This window comes from Dromaius novaehollandiae, chromosome 8 (genome assembly GCF_036370855.1).
Source record: "Dromaius novaehollandiae isolate bDroNov1 chromosome 8, bDroNov1.hap1, whole genome shotgun sequence".
NCBI classification, from domain to species: domain Eukaryota; kingdom Metazoa; phylum Chordata; class Aves; order Casuariiformes; family Dromaiidae; genus Dromaius; species Dromaius novaehollandiae.
This window is the reverse complement of record NC_088105.1, coordinates 8,286,615-8,301,602: the sequence shown is the minus strand read 5'-3', so window position 1 is coordinate 8,301,602 and position 14,988 is coordinate 8,286,615. Positions and strand designations below refer to the sequence as shown.

The 14,988-nt window shown below is 41.3% G+C and overlaps 1 protein-coding gene across 5 annotated transcripts in view; it reads left to right on the top strand.

Moving 5' to 3' along the window:
• Nucleotides 1-14,988, top strand: part of RGL1 (ral guanine nucleotide dissociation stimulator like 1) — a 90,334-nt gene that overhangs the window by 66,622 nt on the left and 8,724 nt on the right. For all 5 annotated transcript variants that reach the window (XM_026101014.2, XM_064515575.1, XM_064515576.1 and 2 more), the window contains 8 exons: nt 506-721; nt 4,664-4,767; nt 5,911-5,995; nt 8,502-8,591; nt 10,420-10,506; nt 11,960-11,992; nt 13,528-13,649; nt 14,353-14,442. In XM_026101014.2, coding sequence (XP_025956799.1) covers nt 506-721; nt 4,664-4,767; nt 5,911-5,995; nt 8,502-8,591; nt 10,420-10,506; nt 11,960-11,992; nt 13,528-13,649; nt 14,353-14,442 — 827 coding nt within the window. The remainder of the gene's footprint in view (nt 1-505; nt 722-4,663; nt 4,768-5,910; nt 5,996-8,501; nt 8,592-10,419; nt 10,507-11,959; nt 11,993-13,527; nt 13,650-14,352; nt 14,443-14,988) is intronic.

Genomic DNA, 14,988 nt, shown 5'->3' with positions numbered 1-14,988 from the left:
TGGTTATCCAAACCTACTTCATTCCTACTTCATTCATTGGGATATTTCCTTCAGGTATTCCGAAGTCTTTTAAAAATGAGAATGTATATTCTATAGCCTTTTTTACAGAGGTCAGATTTAACATTTAACACCTGAGAAATATTTGTGTTTGCTTGTATCATCACCTGGCTTAAAGACATGTAGGTGCTCTAATTGTTCTTCTCTGATTTGGTTTGTATGTATCAGTCTCTTTGAAAATACCATTATATAAAAATTTTCCCCTAGGTTAAGCAATTGGTGTACAGATGTCTCTTATTTTCCAGGGCTGTTCAGCTGACAGTTCTTTTCTGTCATCAAGCCTACAAAGAATATACTAAAGTGTATTTTAATCTAAGGGAAAATAAATATTTATCTTTTAAAACCATCCTGGACTAGATCCACTGGACTGTAAATGTGCATTTCTTTTATGGAGAGTAGAGATTTAGAAGAGTCCTGCTGACTGACTGACTTCTCTGTTTCACTCTAGAAGCTCTTTAAGAGAGTTGTACCGCACCACTGTTTGGGATGCATCTGGTCTCGAAGGGATAAGAAAGAGAACAAGCACCTGGCACCTACCATCAGAGCCACCATCTCGCAGTTCAATGCAGTTACCAAATGTGTTGTCAGCACTATCCTGAAGAGCAAGGAACTCAAAACACAGCAGAGAGCCAAGATCATTGAGAAGTGGATTCATATTGCACATGTAAAGCGTTTATTCTCGACTGTTTAACGTTCCTTGTGCGGGGGCCTTTGAGTGACAGAGCTGGTGGGAGGGAAGGAGGGGGCTGTATGCTTTGGTCCCTGGCCATCTTAGTTATTTTTATTGACACTAACTTTCTTGGTGATATCAGGTAAGGCACTGCCTCTCCTCTCCCTAGTTCCCCACTGTGGAAGTGCTGCTTGCCTCTTCGCAGGGTTGGGAGCACTAATTGATGGATGAGGGAGATGCTGTGCCTTGCAGATGGGAAGAGCACAGTACTTGGTAACATAATACCTATGGTAAGATAGGTATAAATTCAACCAGTCCAGTTCCCTAAGAAGAAAATACTGCTCATCACAGTGAAGGTAGTGACTGTATGCTGCTGTCAACCTAAGGTTAGTCTTGATTTCAGGGGAAGGGCTAACAGGAGCAGAGTAAAACTGGTATTTGTGTAGGCAGAGTGGGCACTGTCAGAGTAAGCCTTGCACTTGCCTGCCTCTGGGTGTTACTGTTCAGTCAGTGACTGTCACGCTCCCTCTCCTGCACCTGTGAGCACCTAAGACTTGAAGTCAGATATGGTGGAAGACATAGCGCAAACTGTGTTTTTGTGTGTGTGTGCGTGTGTGTATATATATATATATATATATATATATGAAGGTAAAGTAAATACTAAGTCTTAGGTAAGTGATTACAGACAAAGCTCTTTTTCTTTTAAGAAGTAGCGTAGCCTTTCTGACATAGAAAAAATGAAATTGTTGTTCATAGTCTTTTGTTCTGAAAAAGCCTTGAAGCTCATGGGTGTTTACTTACTGAATTATTTACTGTTTATATTGCGTATAGAAACCAGCTGATACTATCAAAAAACAAAACAAAACAAGGTCAAAATAAAGGGTTACAATATGGTACCTGGCTCAAGGACCTTGTCTGTTGTTTTATCTTCCTCTCGCCTTTTTGCTTTGTTGTTGTCTTACATTTTAACACATTTTTGCTCTTTGCTGCAAGACAAAGAAACTGAAGCAGATTCTGTGTGTTTCTTCATCTTTGCATGAAATGGTTTTGCTTACCTTCTTTATGTAACTGTCGTTTGCTAATTTCTTAGATTTTTCTCTTTTATCTTACCGTAACCTTCTTAAGCTCCTCTTCAGAGCACTGGGCTGTTGGCACTAAACTAGATCTCTTTTTTAAAAGAACATTAAAGCACTTTAATATGGATGTGTATTGACTTTGTTTTAAGCATCACATGGATTCTTTCAAAGCTATACAAAATAAGCAGTCATAAAAAGCTCAAGCCAAACAGAGGGCCTTCCAGCCTTGACAATGCACTTCTATGCTTCCAGAGACAGTATTGTTAGTACTGGCACCTAAACTTAGGCAACTGCATGGCTCAGGAAACTGGTATGGGGAAATAGTCTTTCACCTCTATTTTGGCACTTACGTGGACTCGCTTTTGTTACCATCTGATGGCTGCTTTATAGCCCATGTGAATGGATTAGGAAGTGTCATTCCTACTTGCTGTGTGCGGGCCTCCAGCTCACAGAGGGTACCAGCTAAATGGGCCTTTACAGGGCCCCCTTGGATCAAACGCAAGAACAAGATCTGTGCAGCTACCTGCCCATCATGGGGGGCAGCAGGAAGGTCTGGGGAAGCTGGGACAGTCACCACTCTCATAATCTTGTTTTCTGGATGGAGAACTTTGTTCTCCACCTCTGTTCATCCAGTACTTCACCCTTTACCTAATTCATACCCATAGTTAAATACTCCAGTCCTAGCTAAGCACATGAAAAATGCATGTGCACACTCCACAAAATAATTGCACATGTAGAACAGCTGGTTGTGTACGTACTTAGCTGCCCACTTCTGAAGGAAGTTGCTTGCTTTGTGCATGCAAATGGGTGTTTGAATAGTTAGAGGCCTGAATTAGAAAATAATCCACTCATTAAAGTGCAGTTATTCACTGACAACTAACTCTGTAGCTTAGCAGCATGGAGTTCCACATCTGTTATCTGTTCATGACTTTCTGATCCAGTCTCTTAGATTACAGGATAAACTGAATACTCTTTCTAGCTGCCAGCCCTTTCAACTCCACCTAGATCTAAAGTTCCTGAGCAGGAGCAGCCAATTTTTTGCGCAGAATATTTTCCTTAAAAATAAAAAGTAAAAATGAAATCATTAATATCCTGTTATGCTTAATTCTTCTTAATCAAAGTTGTTTCTGAGCAATATGCCCAGAGTTCTTTCTGGTTTCCCCCTTCTGAAGGACACAGCATGAAACAAAGCTGTTCAAAGCAATTTAAAAATTTGTTCCTACATACAAATGAGTTTGCTAAAATTTTGTCTGTAGTCAGTTAAATCATTGGGAACACAAAATTCAATATTTAACTGCTAACATGTTAGTAATTATACAACATGCAATTAAGTCAAAATGATTCCAGACTGGAGCTTCCAGTCCAAACTCCTGTTGTATTTGAGAAAGCGGGATGTTAGGGACTGGTGTCTCTAAATGCATATTCGCCCCAGCCTGAGTTCCATGTTGAACATAAAGAAGGGTTTTGTTCTCAAATGTTGCTGTGTCAGTCTCTTAAGAGCAGCTGTTGTGTGACTTGCTTGCCCCCAAATCATGCCAGAATAGCTTACAGGTCTTGGGTGGCCTGCCCCGTTGCCTTGAACTCAAGTGATGGGCTTGATCTACCCTAACTGCCAACCTGCTCTAAGAGCTCGCTGCCTTGTCGGTCTAAGCCACATTTTGTTAAATGCAGCCTCCTACGTTGCACAAAGACATTTGAGATAAATATATGGGAATAAATGTAATGCTTCGAGTTGTTCAATCAATTCTAATGCAACGGATATGAGCAGAGTTACTAGTATATTAAGGGCTGATGTTTATTTATACTAAGCTCACTTTACATTTCTTCAGACCTATGCAGAGATGCTACAAAGGAAATAAATTGTGTTTATTTTCACTGTAAGAGTCCTTTACATAATCAGCATTATGCAGAATTACCTTAGTATACTAATCAGGCCCATAAAGATTTGCAGGGTCAGAACTGTAGTTTGAATATGTTCTCGTTTATATGCAACAGTCAGATTGCTGTGTTTTGTCTGCTTAATTTGCATGTACGTATACCTGTTTGTGAGGGCTTGTATAGGCAAGAGTTGTCTTAAATCTGTGGCTCCCGTGCTTTGATTCATGAGCCACCAACAGATTTACAGGAGTTCCCTGCAGAGGCAATTGGTCACAGGCCATGTTTTTCCCCCCTGCTTGCTTTCATCTGCTTTAGCAGGAATCTAAGCTGTTCTTTGCAGGATAGTGTTTTTCAGTATACTTTTTCCACAGAAGCTTTTGTCACAGAGAAGTTGCATGAGAAATGTCTATGAACCAGTCTCTCTGTTAGGATTTGATTCCCAGCTCCGGAGAAGCTTGAAAAGTTCTCTCTTAGACAGTGCACATACTTGTACAACAGGTTATTCCTTTGCATGTCTCTTTATTTTTAATTGGCACTTAGATGTTTGAGGGTTAACATTTTAAATACCACGTACGAAGAGGCAAAGCCTGATCTTTTTTCCCCTAAAGGGGAAAAGGCGATTGGTAACTATAAAGGGCTTTTTTAGAAGTGAAACATTTGTGCTCTGTAGCCTGGCTTCATGGCCTCAGTTCCACTTTTATTTGTACTAGGAGAACTGGAAGCTGTAACACTGCAACATCACCACAAATACATGAAAGTGAGGAAAACAAGATATAAGTGCCAAAGCCCATGAAGTGTTTTGGTGGCTGGAGAGGGAGAAGGGAATGATTTTTTTTTTTTTTTTGATGCTCAATATTTGTACAGCTGCCTGTTTAGCAGTGAGAATGTGCAGCAGGCATGACACCAGTCAAACAGAAGAGCACTAACCTGCTTGTAATGCTGATATTTAATACTCCTCCATTTCTAACCGCTCCTTTCACAGGAATGTCGGATCCTGAAGAATTTTTCCTCCTTGAGGGCCATCGTTTCAGCACTGCAGTCCAACTCCATCTATCGGCTAAAGAAGACCTGGGCTTCTGTTCCCAAGTAAGCCTCCCCCCTCCCCTTGCTCTCTGCCCCTGCACCTAGCCCCAAACAAAAAAAAAACAGTGTCCTTCGTCGCATGCTTTGTGGACTTAGTGGACTCTCAGAGGAACCTCTCATTGCAGTGAGGCTCAGAACCCTCATTAGGGTCTGTCTGTTGTGAACTTCTCTTTGATGTTGAGGGGAAGATCATCTCAAGTGACCTTGAGATTCTTCTGTCCTTTCTATCCTATCAGGTTTTCCACCCTCTATTTTGTAAGAATACAGAAGTAGGTACTTACCCAGCTTGTGCACACCACTCTCAGAAGGTCCACAAACATGGCATCAAAATAGTTGACTGCTGTCTTCTCTCACATGAGGTCGAAGGAGGTCTAGGATCCTACAAACCCTCACCAGTCCTCTCTTAGTGCTGAGATTTCCTTAGAGAACATCCCTAAACTACAGAATTCAGATTTGCATTGAAAACAGTTCCATAAAGGGCAAGAGCTTTTTGTGCATCAGGCATGTTTACTGCATGTAGCAGACAGCAGAAATCCCTGCATAGGAAAGATGGTGTTTTGCTCATTTGTTTTAGGAGGAATAGATTTCTCTCCTTTGCCTTTGGTAAGCAAAGAAAAATGTTTCTGCTAACCTGAAAATGCAACCCTGCCGTGCAGTATAATTCTGTGTTTCCCCTTCCAGTCACCTGTATGCCTGTTCAAAATACTGCCATCTCTATTTACAGTGTTGGGCAACAGAAAGGCACTTGTCCAGTCAAATGCTTACAGCCTTGCAGAGGGCTTGGAACAGAGCAAAAATGAAGTCCTTATGACACCTCTCACAGCTGTCGTTCTGTTCTTTCTTATCTGTCCCCTTTCCTGGAAGAATCTCGCACCGCGGTGTGACTGAAAACCCTGCTCAGAGTCCGAGTACTGAAGGCAGCATTTCTTTGTGATGCTGGAAAATAAGGCCTGGCTGTCTCGGGAGCATCAGAGAATCTCAGGAGGGTTCCTAGGAGATGCGCAGAATCCCATCAGATGCATCCTGTTGTTATGTTTCTATATGCTTGACCGTTATCCATTCGTCAGAAAAAAAGCCGAATAGGAATCTAATCTGATTTAGAGTGCTTACTAATAACCAAAATGATTCAAATCTTTTCCTGTACAGGGACAGAATGCTGATGTTTGAAGAGCTGTCTGATATCTTCTCAGATCATGACAATTATTTGACGAGTAGAGAGCTGCTGATGAAGGTGAGTTAGCTTGAGTGCAAGGCTCGATCAGTGCTGAGGTTAGCCTTTTTTTCTAACCAGTTGCCAAAACTCATCTTTCCTTGGTCTACTGTATGCAGTGCTTCAGGGAAGATGGACCTGTAGCTTCTAAAAACAAACAAACAAACAAACAAAACAAACCCCATGCTTTCCTGCTGGGATGAGAGGCGATTTCATTGTTCCTAGAAAGATCTACACTAGTGGTGGTAGCCTGTTGAGCTTGAATACGGCAAGTAGCAAGGCTGCAGCAGCACAGATTTCTGTGGGGGCTTGTTCACAAGAAAGTAGTTCAGGGCCTTCTTCGGTCTTGAAGCCCCTCGCGTTGAATGTCACGCTGCCGTGGCTTGGACACAGCTAGGTCTAGCTCAAGAATAGCTATGTATGCTGTATCGTATCTGGGCTTGCACTGAAGCTGTAACCAGAGTGAACAGCTGCTGCACAATGTAATGAGATGAGTTGCTAAATAACACTTTGGCTTCCTATTGCTCTGTACAGGGAGATAAACAGCTAGCTTGCGCGGCCTTTGAGTAAATCTGGAAAAGGCTCAGATTTGTGCTCATGAGTCCAAAGCAATTCCAGACAAGATTCTCAACTGGGCTGTGCCACTGCAGCGCCTTTGACTTCACTGGAACAAGGCCATGTAGCTTCAGCTGAGGGATTAGACCAGTATGTTCTAACTATCCCTTACCTTTCCTGGAACTGGAAAACAGGGCTGGGAGTTTTGATGGAACAGGCTTCCTGCTGTGTGTGTGGCCAGATGGACAACAAAGCAGGCTCTGTTCGACATAGTTTGACTTTTATGCTCTCCTGGGTGAACCCCAACTAGCTCAGGAACTTGAAAGAAGCTGAGAAAGAACAGCAGGGAAAGGTTATATCATACAGAAACTAAAGGAAGTTTCCTTGGTAAATTTTTCTGTTTACATAAAAATTTGCTATAAATTGTCTAACTAGTTTACTTTTTGGCAGTGTCTATCCAGTCTGTCTGGCATTTCTATCTTATCTCATTGCCTTGATATCTAAATACCATGTTTTGCCCAGGAATGATGGGTGAGCACATTCAAGCCTGTCAGCCTTTTGCTACTTATCATCCATTTATCAACATGTATAGTTTAAATTTAAAGCAGGTGAGACAATAATAAATATAGAGGAAAACTATGAGTGTGTGTTTAGAACAGCTTGGTTAATTAAATATTAAAAAGACAAATCAACAACCCAATCTGAGCCCAGACCTTCTGGCTCCCGCCAAATCACCCTCTCCAGCTGCTGCAAGTAGATCTGCAAAACATTTTGAAAGCAGTGAGTGGAAAAAAACTCTACAGGATAGCTAGATCTTCTCTCTTAGTGTTCATCTTGGACCAGTTTGGATTGGAGGATTAGTGTCCGCTGAATCCTTGTTAAAGTCTCTGTTTTCCTTCACTAAGTCGTCTCTCTAGGGAAGCTATGTTTGGCCTTGCCTGTCCATCCTGTGAAACTTTTATGCGTAGAGTAGACAAAACGCTGTATGAAACAGGCTGGCCGGCGAGGAGAGGGAGCACCGTGTTCTCTCCTCCCCCAACAACGGTTGCGTTGTGGGGCTGCAGTTCTAGCTTCTGTTTCTGCCTGACAGCCGCTGTTGGAGAATCTCAAGTTTACCTTTCACTATCTTGAAGAAATTGAGACTACAGCACTCCTTTTTTATTCGCTCCTATTTTACAGCCAGGGAAAAAAATACGAGTTAAGTGACCTGCTCATTTCACTGAGTCTGAGAGAAGTAAAAGTTGTAACAAGAGGATCTTTACAAGTGCAGGCTGTTGTTCTGTGCCTCTTAAAAAGACATTGATAATGATTCATACCACATCTGTCTGGTCACTGGAAAAATAACAGTAACTCCCAGCATCCCATATGGATCCAGGGTTAAAAAAGGCCAGAGATCTATTGTGAAATAGATCATCCGTTCACGGGAAAGCTTGAACTGTGGAGATCAAAACCTATTACTTCCATTTCCTGCATGTTTTTGGATTAGTCAGTAAGCCACAGAGGTTAGTTGCTGGATCTCTGTTTTGCAGCATAAGAAAAGCAACAAAGTGTTACATAAGAGGGAGGGAGATGTTTACTCGTAGCAGTCCTGGTTAGGAAATTAAACAGAGATCTTAAGGTCAAGAGTGTCAGGATAGAGCTCAGAGAAGCATCTGGACACCTGAAGTATATTTAAGTTTCTCTGATTTAAAATCTCAGGAGATTTGCAATACTACTTAGCTTTGGCTGGACTAGAACTATTTTGCAGACAAATTCCGTTAATAGTCATTTTGTGATATTTTGCCCAAATTCACAGGCAGTGCAGAAGCCTCAGAAAATTAGCATGTGCACATATACACACGTGTACCTTCACAGCAAATATTTTTTGCTGACCTAGCTTGACTCATTAGGTGTATTTCCAATTATTTTACACAAATGTAGTTGCCAGCTTACCCTTATCTCCTCCATTAATTGCCTTTTTATTCCCTCACAGGAAGGCACATCCAAATTTGCAAATCTGGACAGTAGCGTGAAAGAAAATCAGAAAAGAACGCAGAGGCGTCTTCAGCTCCAGAAGGATATGGTATGTCTTGTCTCCTTTTCCTCCCCTTTCTGAACTGATAATGTGGTTAAGCCCATCATCAGTGAATTATATGTGAACCAAAATCTAGAGAGGTATTTAACAAAGTGAGTGTGCAGTAGGTAGGGCACGTAAATATGCCTTTTGTCCTACAAAACTATCAGTAATACATCAGTGCTATTGATTAGCCAATGCAAAGCAAGTGAACCAAAAAGTTTAGATTGAGCATGAAGTCAAAATGCTTGTCCCTGCAAATATCTGCCTCAAGCTGTATTTTCTTTATGCTGTGGTTGATGATAAGCAGTAAATACTATGTGTATATAGCGTGTGTATATATATCTGTATATATAAACAGTTACAAAATGGGATTTGTGCTATACTGTTGCAACCAGCACATGCGTATGGGCTATGCTGAGCTGTCAAGCTGCAACAGCTATAACAGTTTTTAGTACAAGACAGCTGTCCTTTTACTCCAGTGATGCCCGTCTGTTTACCAAAGCGCTGGGGAAAATGGTTATACGAAACATCAGCACATCCAGTGTGTTCAGTGAGCTCGTGCTGAGAACGGTCAAAGACTTCAGGATTCGGTGGACATAAGCAGGGGCCCCATAATGTTCCCTGGCACCCATCTCCCCTGCAAGGGGATAAATGGGCGCATGGGACTACTGCTTCCATCCCCACTTGCATTTGCTTCACATCCAAACCAGCTGTTCAGGATGGACACTGAGCCAAGAGTTTGGCCTTAGTTTCACGTCTTACAAAAATTCACTAAACCTGTCATATGAAAGAGTAATGACTGACTGATGAATATAAACACACATTCATCGCTTTCAACTGACTCGTATCCTGTGCTATAGGAAAGAACTCTATCAACTACTCCTGTAACGCTTTAGACTGAAATACGGGGGGAAACCACACAGCTTTCAGTTAGTGAAATATGTAATGCAAATACTAGAATGCTTGTGATACAGAAAATCAGCTCTGGCCACAGCAGAAATCTCATTTACTTTTAAACAAGCTCATGAAGCTTCTGACACATTAGCATGAAAATTGCACAGAGTTTTATGGAGATTGCTTTGTAAAATGTCTCTGCTTTCCAATTTGGTGGTGAAAATAGCTTTTGTCTCAAAGTTGGCAAACATAAAAGAGAACAGGAAAAGAGAAAGCTGGGATAGGGAGGCAAATATGGGCTTTGTCTTTTAGTTTTGACTGGAAAAAATACAGATCCTTTGGTGTATATGGAAGAAACACAAGCATTTCCTTCACAAATGTATAGACAGTCCAAAAGTTTAAAATTTGAATCCTAAATTAATTAAAATGTAGTAACTGGCTGGGGAAGATGTGCACTTCTTGAAGGAAAAAACTGTGACTGTGATCGCATGATCTGATAACATCATGAAGTAAAAATCTGCAAGACTGAGCCAGAGAGAAAAACTGTTTATGCAGGCTAGCCAGGACCATTCCCCAGGTCTTTCTTTCGTAGCAGGTAACTGTGGGACCCTTTCACTCGTGCTCATAAGCTCCTTCCAAAAGCGGAGTTTCCTAGGGACCCGCTGTAAGAAATCAGAATATGGAACCAGTATTGAAATATGTAACTACTCCTTAATATCTGTGATAACATCCTGCTCTCATTAGAATTTGACTTAAGTACTAGATTAGATACCGAGGATAATGTGATCAGACACTGATGAGAGGAAACAATGTCATTTATAAGATCGCTATTTTGTTGAGCAGACTACTTTTATATCATATTTTATGCAGCACTGTTGTAGCTGGTGCATTATTACTGTTTGTCAGTCAATTAATCCAACGTTGCTGTGATCATTTGCAGGGAGTAATGCAGGGCACAGTACCATATCTTGGTACCTTCCTCACTGATCTGACCATGCTTGACACAGCTCTTCAGGACTATATTGAGGTAATTTGGGGCAATTTTTGAATCCTGCACATTCTCTCTGCCTGCCCAGCATGGGGTATGTGCGTTCCTCTGTCTTTCACTGGGTTCTCATGCAGTTCTGACAAATGGAGAAACTTTGTTTCAGTAAATGGAGGGAATATGCAGTTTTATGAGTAACAAGAGTCTTATGTGAATTTAAGAATGTAGTTTGTTTAAAAGGATATGCTTAGCATTGTATTTGGTCATTATTTGTAGTTAGAAACTTGATGAAAGTAGAAGGCTTCCCATTAATCTGTCTTATTTTTCTGAGAACAGCATTTAGGTGTCAAGATGCTGTGAATAATTGGGAAAGTACACAGAATCACAAATTCAGCTCATCAGACAGATCACTGAAGGTCTTCCATATTATCTCAACTCAGAAGCATTTGAGCCCTCAAACGGATAAGCTTTATTGCCCTTTTCTCTTCAGCTGAACAAGCAGGGGAAACTAGTCTAGCGTAGGAAGGGAAGGAGGAGAAGGCAAGAGAGCAGCCTGGCCATTTAACAGAGACCAAGGATGGGAACACAGCTTCCCCAAAGGTTAAAGAGTCTGAACAGTGTGAAGAACAATCAGGAGAACTAAGTGAACTTGAGGGATTATAGGGAAATGTGTGGTTAGGGAGAAACAAGAAATATGTAGGAGGGGAGAAAGTACAGTTTTGGGAGGAGATGCGTTCTGTATTAGATCAGCAGTTACAAACCTGGGCATCCAAAGTTAGGCATTTAAATCTGTATTTAAACAGTTAAATAAAAAATGACTAGATTTTCAGACCTCTTAAACCACCTTCTGTTCATACTGAAGCTGTTGTGAATTGAAGGTACTTGATAGCTTTGAAAATTGGCCCCCATTAATGCAGGTGCTTCAGGAGCCATGCTTCAGGCACTCGGGCTCAGTTACGCTGGTGTTGAAGTTTATGATAAGAAAGTGCAAAACCACTTCTATCCGGGCTGGTAACAGTTGCTGGTACTTTTGTGAAACGGAACTGAAGTGAGCATGCTTCAGGTTGATATAGATCCATTTTCTTTTTTGCAGTTTCCCATTTGTCTGTGCTATTGGTTCAGTTGGTGTTTATAACACTCGCTGGGAACGCTGCTAGAGTCACAGTGTAGGCAAAAGCCAAATTTGTTTCTTGCATGACAAATTGTGCTAGCATTCTTCAAACTTGATCTCTCCACACCTTTTAGAAACATTCCTGTACTGGGCTTTTCTTCTTGGGCAGATTGCCATTTAGGCCATGAGGACGGATACTCTTTGGAGACTTGTATATGAGCACTATGGTTTTTACCAGATCTGAAAACAGATATTTTTAGAAGGTCCTTGCTCAAGACAGACCTGTGCTTTACGTTAGTGTTGCTAGTTCATCATCCTGTTTGTGATTAAATCCAACTAAACATGTCGTCTTCTACTTTGATCCTTTTTCTTTGCTTCCTACAGGGTGGCCTGATAAATTTTGAGAAGAGGCGAAGGGTAAGTTGAATGTTCTGCAATGTTTAATTTACTGAGACTTCTAGAGAGGTTGGAGAGGTTTTTGACTTTCCCCAGGCTTTTACAACAGCTGCTAATTTTAATTTTTTACAAGTTATTTGTACACGAGGAAAGAGGAATAGACCTCTGAAAGGCTGCGAGCCCACGCCGAGCTGCAAAGTGTGGCACAGGAAGAGCGCCTCGTTTTTCGGATGTGTACAGTAGGGGAAGAGGAACTGCAGGCCACTTAGTGCCATGAAATTTACATCTGCGGCACATACATGTCATCTCCTCGATTTGATGTTCGTGGGAAGGAGTTACACGTGTATGTCCTATGGGTCAAGGGTGGATCAGACCCAGGGGCATGTGAACTTTGCTTTACGTAAAATGCAGTTTGTGAGCTTCTTTCTTCTACTGCAGTAAACTGCTGTGTAGATAAAAGGCTGCAGAGAAGAGGGAGTACCTGGGACTGAGAAAGAAATGCTGTGAATCTTTCCTTGGAGCCTGATCCTTGTTGGTTAAAGAGAGAAGTAATGCTATGCAGGAGGCAAAGTACCAAGGTCACATCTGTCTGAAGAAAATCATGCCAAATCTCCGTTGTGGAGTCTCAAAGCAGACTTTGATTTGGTTGTGACGGAGCCATTTCCTTCCTTTAACTGATTCCCAGTTCTATAAACCAGTTCTTGAACTTGCCTTTTATTTACAGCTGCATGGCTCAGGGTATTAATGATGAGATACACAAGCTTCTCCTCCTTGGTCATCAGTCCAGCTTCATACAAAGCAGCAGCAAAGCTGAACTGTGCCGAGTACTCAGATCGGTTCCTGCATCCTGATTCTATAATCTGTTCTAACACTAGGGGTTTTAAAAAAATATCTTGGCAAAGTGTGTACATAAGTGGAGTTATATAAGAGTAGTACATTCCATTCACTCATACCAAGGGTATGATTTTATCCTCATTTTGTGCAAGTGTGAGTGCACAAAGTACAGTAGAGAATCAGACTCTCTGCTTTCACCACAGGCACCGCTAATTATTCCTCATTCGCTGTCTGAGAACCACCTCAGTACAGAGCATTGCTCAGAGCTGGTCTGTCCAGCTCAGGGATGAGGCGAGCGGGTAGGATAATCTGAAGAACTCGTGACCCTCTGCCACCCTTGTTCCTAGAGGATTTCAACCTGCAGTGCTGCCGTTCAGTCATGTTGCACTGGCATTGCTCTTTGATTAGAACCTGGGAAAAGCTCTGTGGCCCGGTACAGTTCCTAGTGCTCGAAGACGTTTATTTTCTGATTTGTGTATTTTTGATAAAATGTTCACATTTCAATGCACATTAAGGATTGTCCAAAACAGGACAGATTTTGTTGTTTGAAAAACTGCTTTGTGACTCTTGAAACAGCCAGTTACTCAGTTGAAACTGAACCTGAGGTCCCACTAAGTTTGTCCTGGCTCTGTTGTTGAATGTGTTTGGTATATGAATGAGTCTCCATTAGACTTTATCTTGTTTTCTAATTAAAATTCCTATTTGATTACTTATTTTCTTAGGAATTTGAAGTAATTGCCCAAATTAAGCTCTTGCAATCTGCATGTAACAGCTATTGCATGACACCAGACCAAAAATTCATCCAGTGGTTCAGGAGACAGCAGCTTTTAACTGAGGAGGAGAGGTAAGGCTATCGATCCAGTTGGTGAAGCAGACTTTTCTTATCCTGCACCCATCTGAATGAGCTCTGTGAGCTTTAGATAACTTCTCACAGGAACTTACGTATACTGCTAGTCAAGGAGAATGAAAATACATATGCCTTCTACTAAACAGCTGTAGAAAACCTGTTTAACACTTAGCAAGATTTAGTTTTGAGATTGGAAAAAAGGTTTCTGACTGAAATATGATAGTCTGCTGCGTCTTGCCTGTCCATGCAGCCAGCCGCACGTGCTCAGAAGACAATCCTAAGGCACATCAAGATGCAGTCGCTGAGCGATTGGCTGGCGGATGCTGCCAGCAGCGTAGCCAAAGCAACGCAGAGCTCACTGAGCACTGACCAGATAAATGCATCCCTGGTGTTTGCGGTGGGTTTTTGCAGCCCTTGCTGAGTTCTACGCTACTGCACACACTGCTAGCCCAACCCAAAACAACCTGTTTAAGACACGTTTTAATATCTGCTAGATATTAAGACATTTTTAGTCTTTAAAATTATTTTAAAGGAATGAAGTATCCCCTTCACCATGGTAAACAATTCCTCTTCAGTTACAGTCTTCTATTGAAGTGGGAATAACTGAAGATTTCTCTCTCTCTCTGGAATATTGCAACTTAGAGATATCTAGCTAATAGCATTGTCTTTAAAAATTAAGCCAGTTGTCTCTGTTCTGCAGTTACAGCCTTTCATGTGAGATTGAAGCAGCTGCTGACACTAGCACCACGTCACCGAAACCTCGGAAAAGCATGGTGAAGAGGCTCAGCCTGTGAGTACGACAGGGGCTGGTGGCATTTGGTGTGTCAATATGAACCTGAATAAATCAAACAAGAAATACTCATTTCACCAGCTGAGAAACTTGGCTGGGAATCCAGACCATTGTATTACTTTAAAGAGACACTGTCAGCTAGAAATTCATACTTCTGTCTGAAACTGTCCCTTTCTATTGTTATAAGTAATCATGAAGATTACTAATGATGAAAGAGATTAGAAACAACAAGCCTTTTTAAGGTGTCAGAAAAAAAGGAACAATTTTAGTCCTGAATTACCAGTTCAGTGTGGTATTGTGTAATAACTTCCCTGAATGCAAAACAGAGTAAATGAAGATAAAGTCTGGCCTATTATTAGCCTAATTTACTATACACATGCAAAAATTCCTTGCAGGATTTTAATATGAAAAGGTTAGTAAAACGGCATTAGATAATAGAAATAATCTTCCTAACTGCCTTCAAGTTAGAGAAGTAAAATAATCATAGGTCATGGTCTAATTTAGTCTAATACCTTATGGGTGAAGAACAATGGTGTGTAGCTAAGG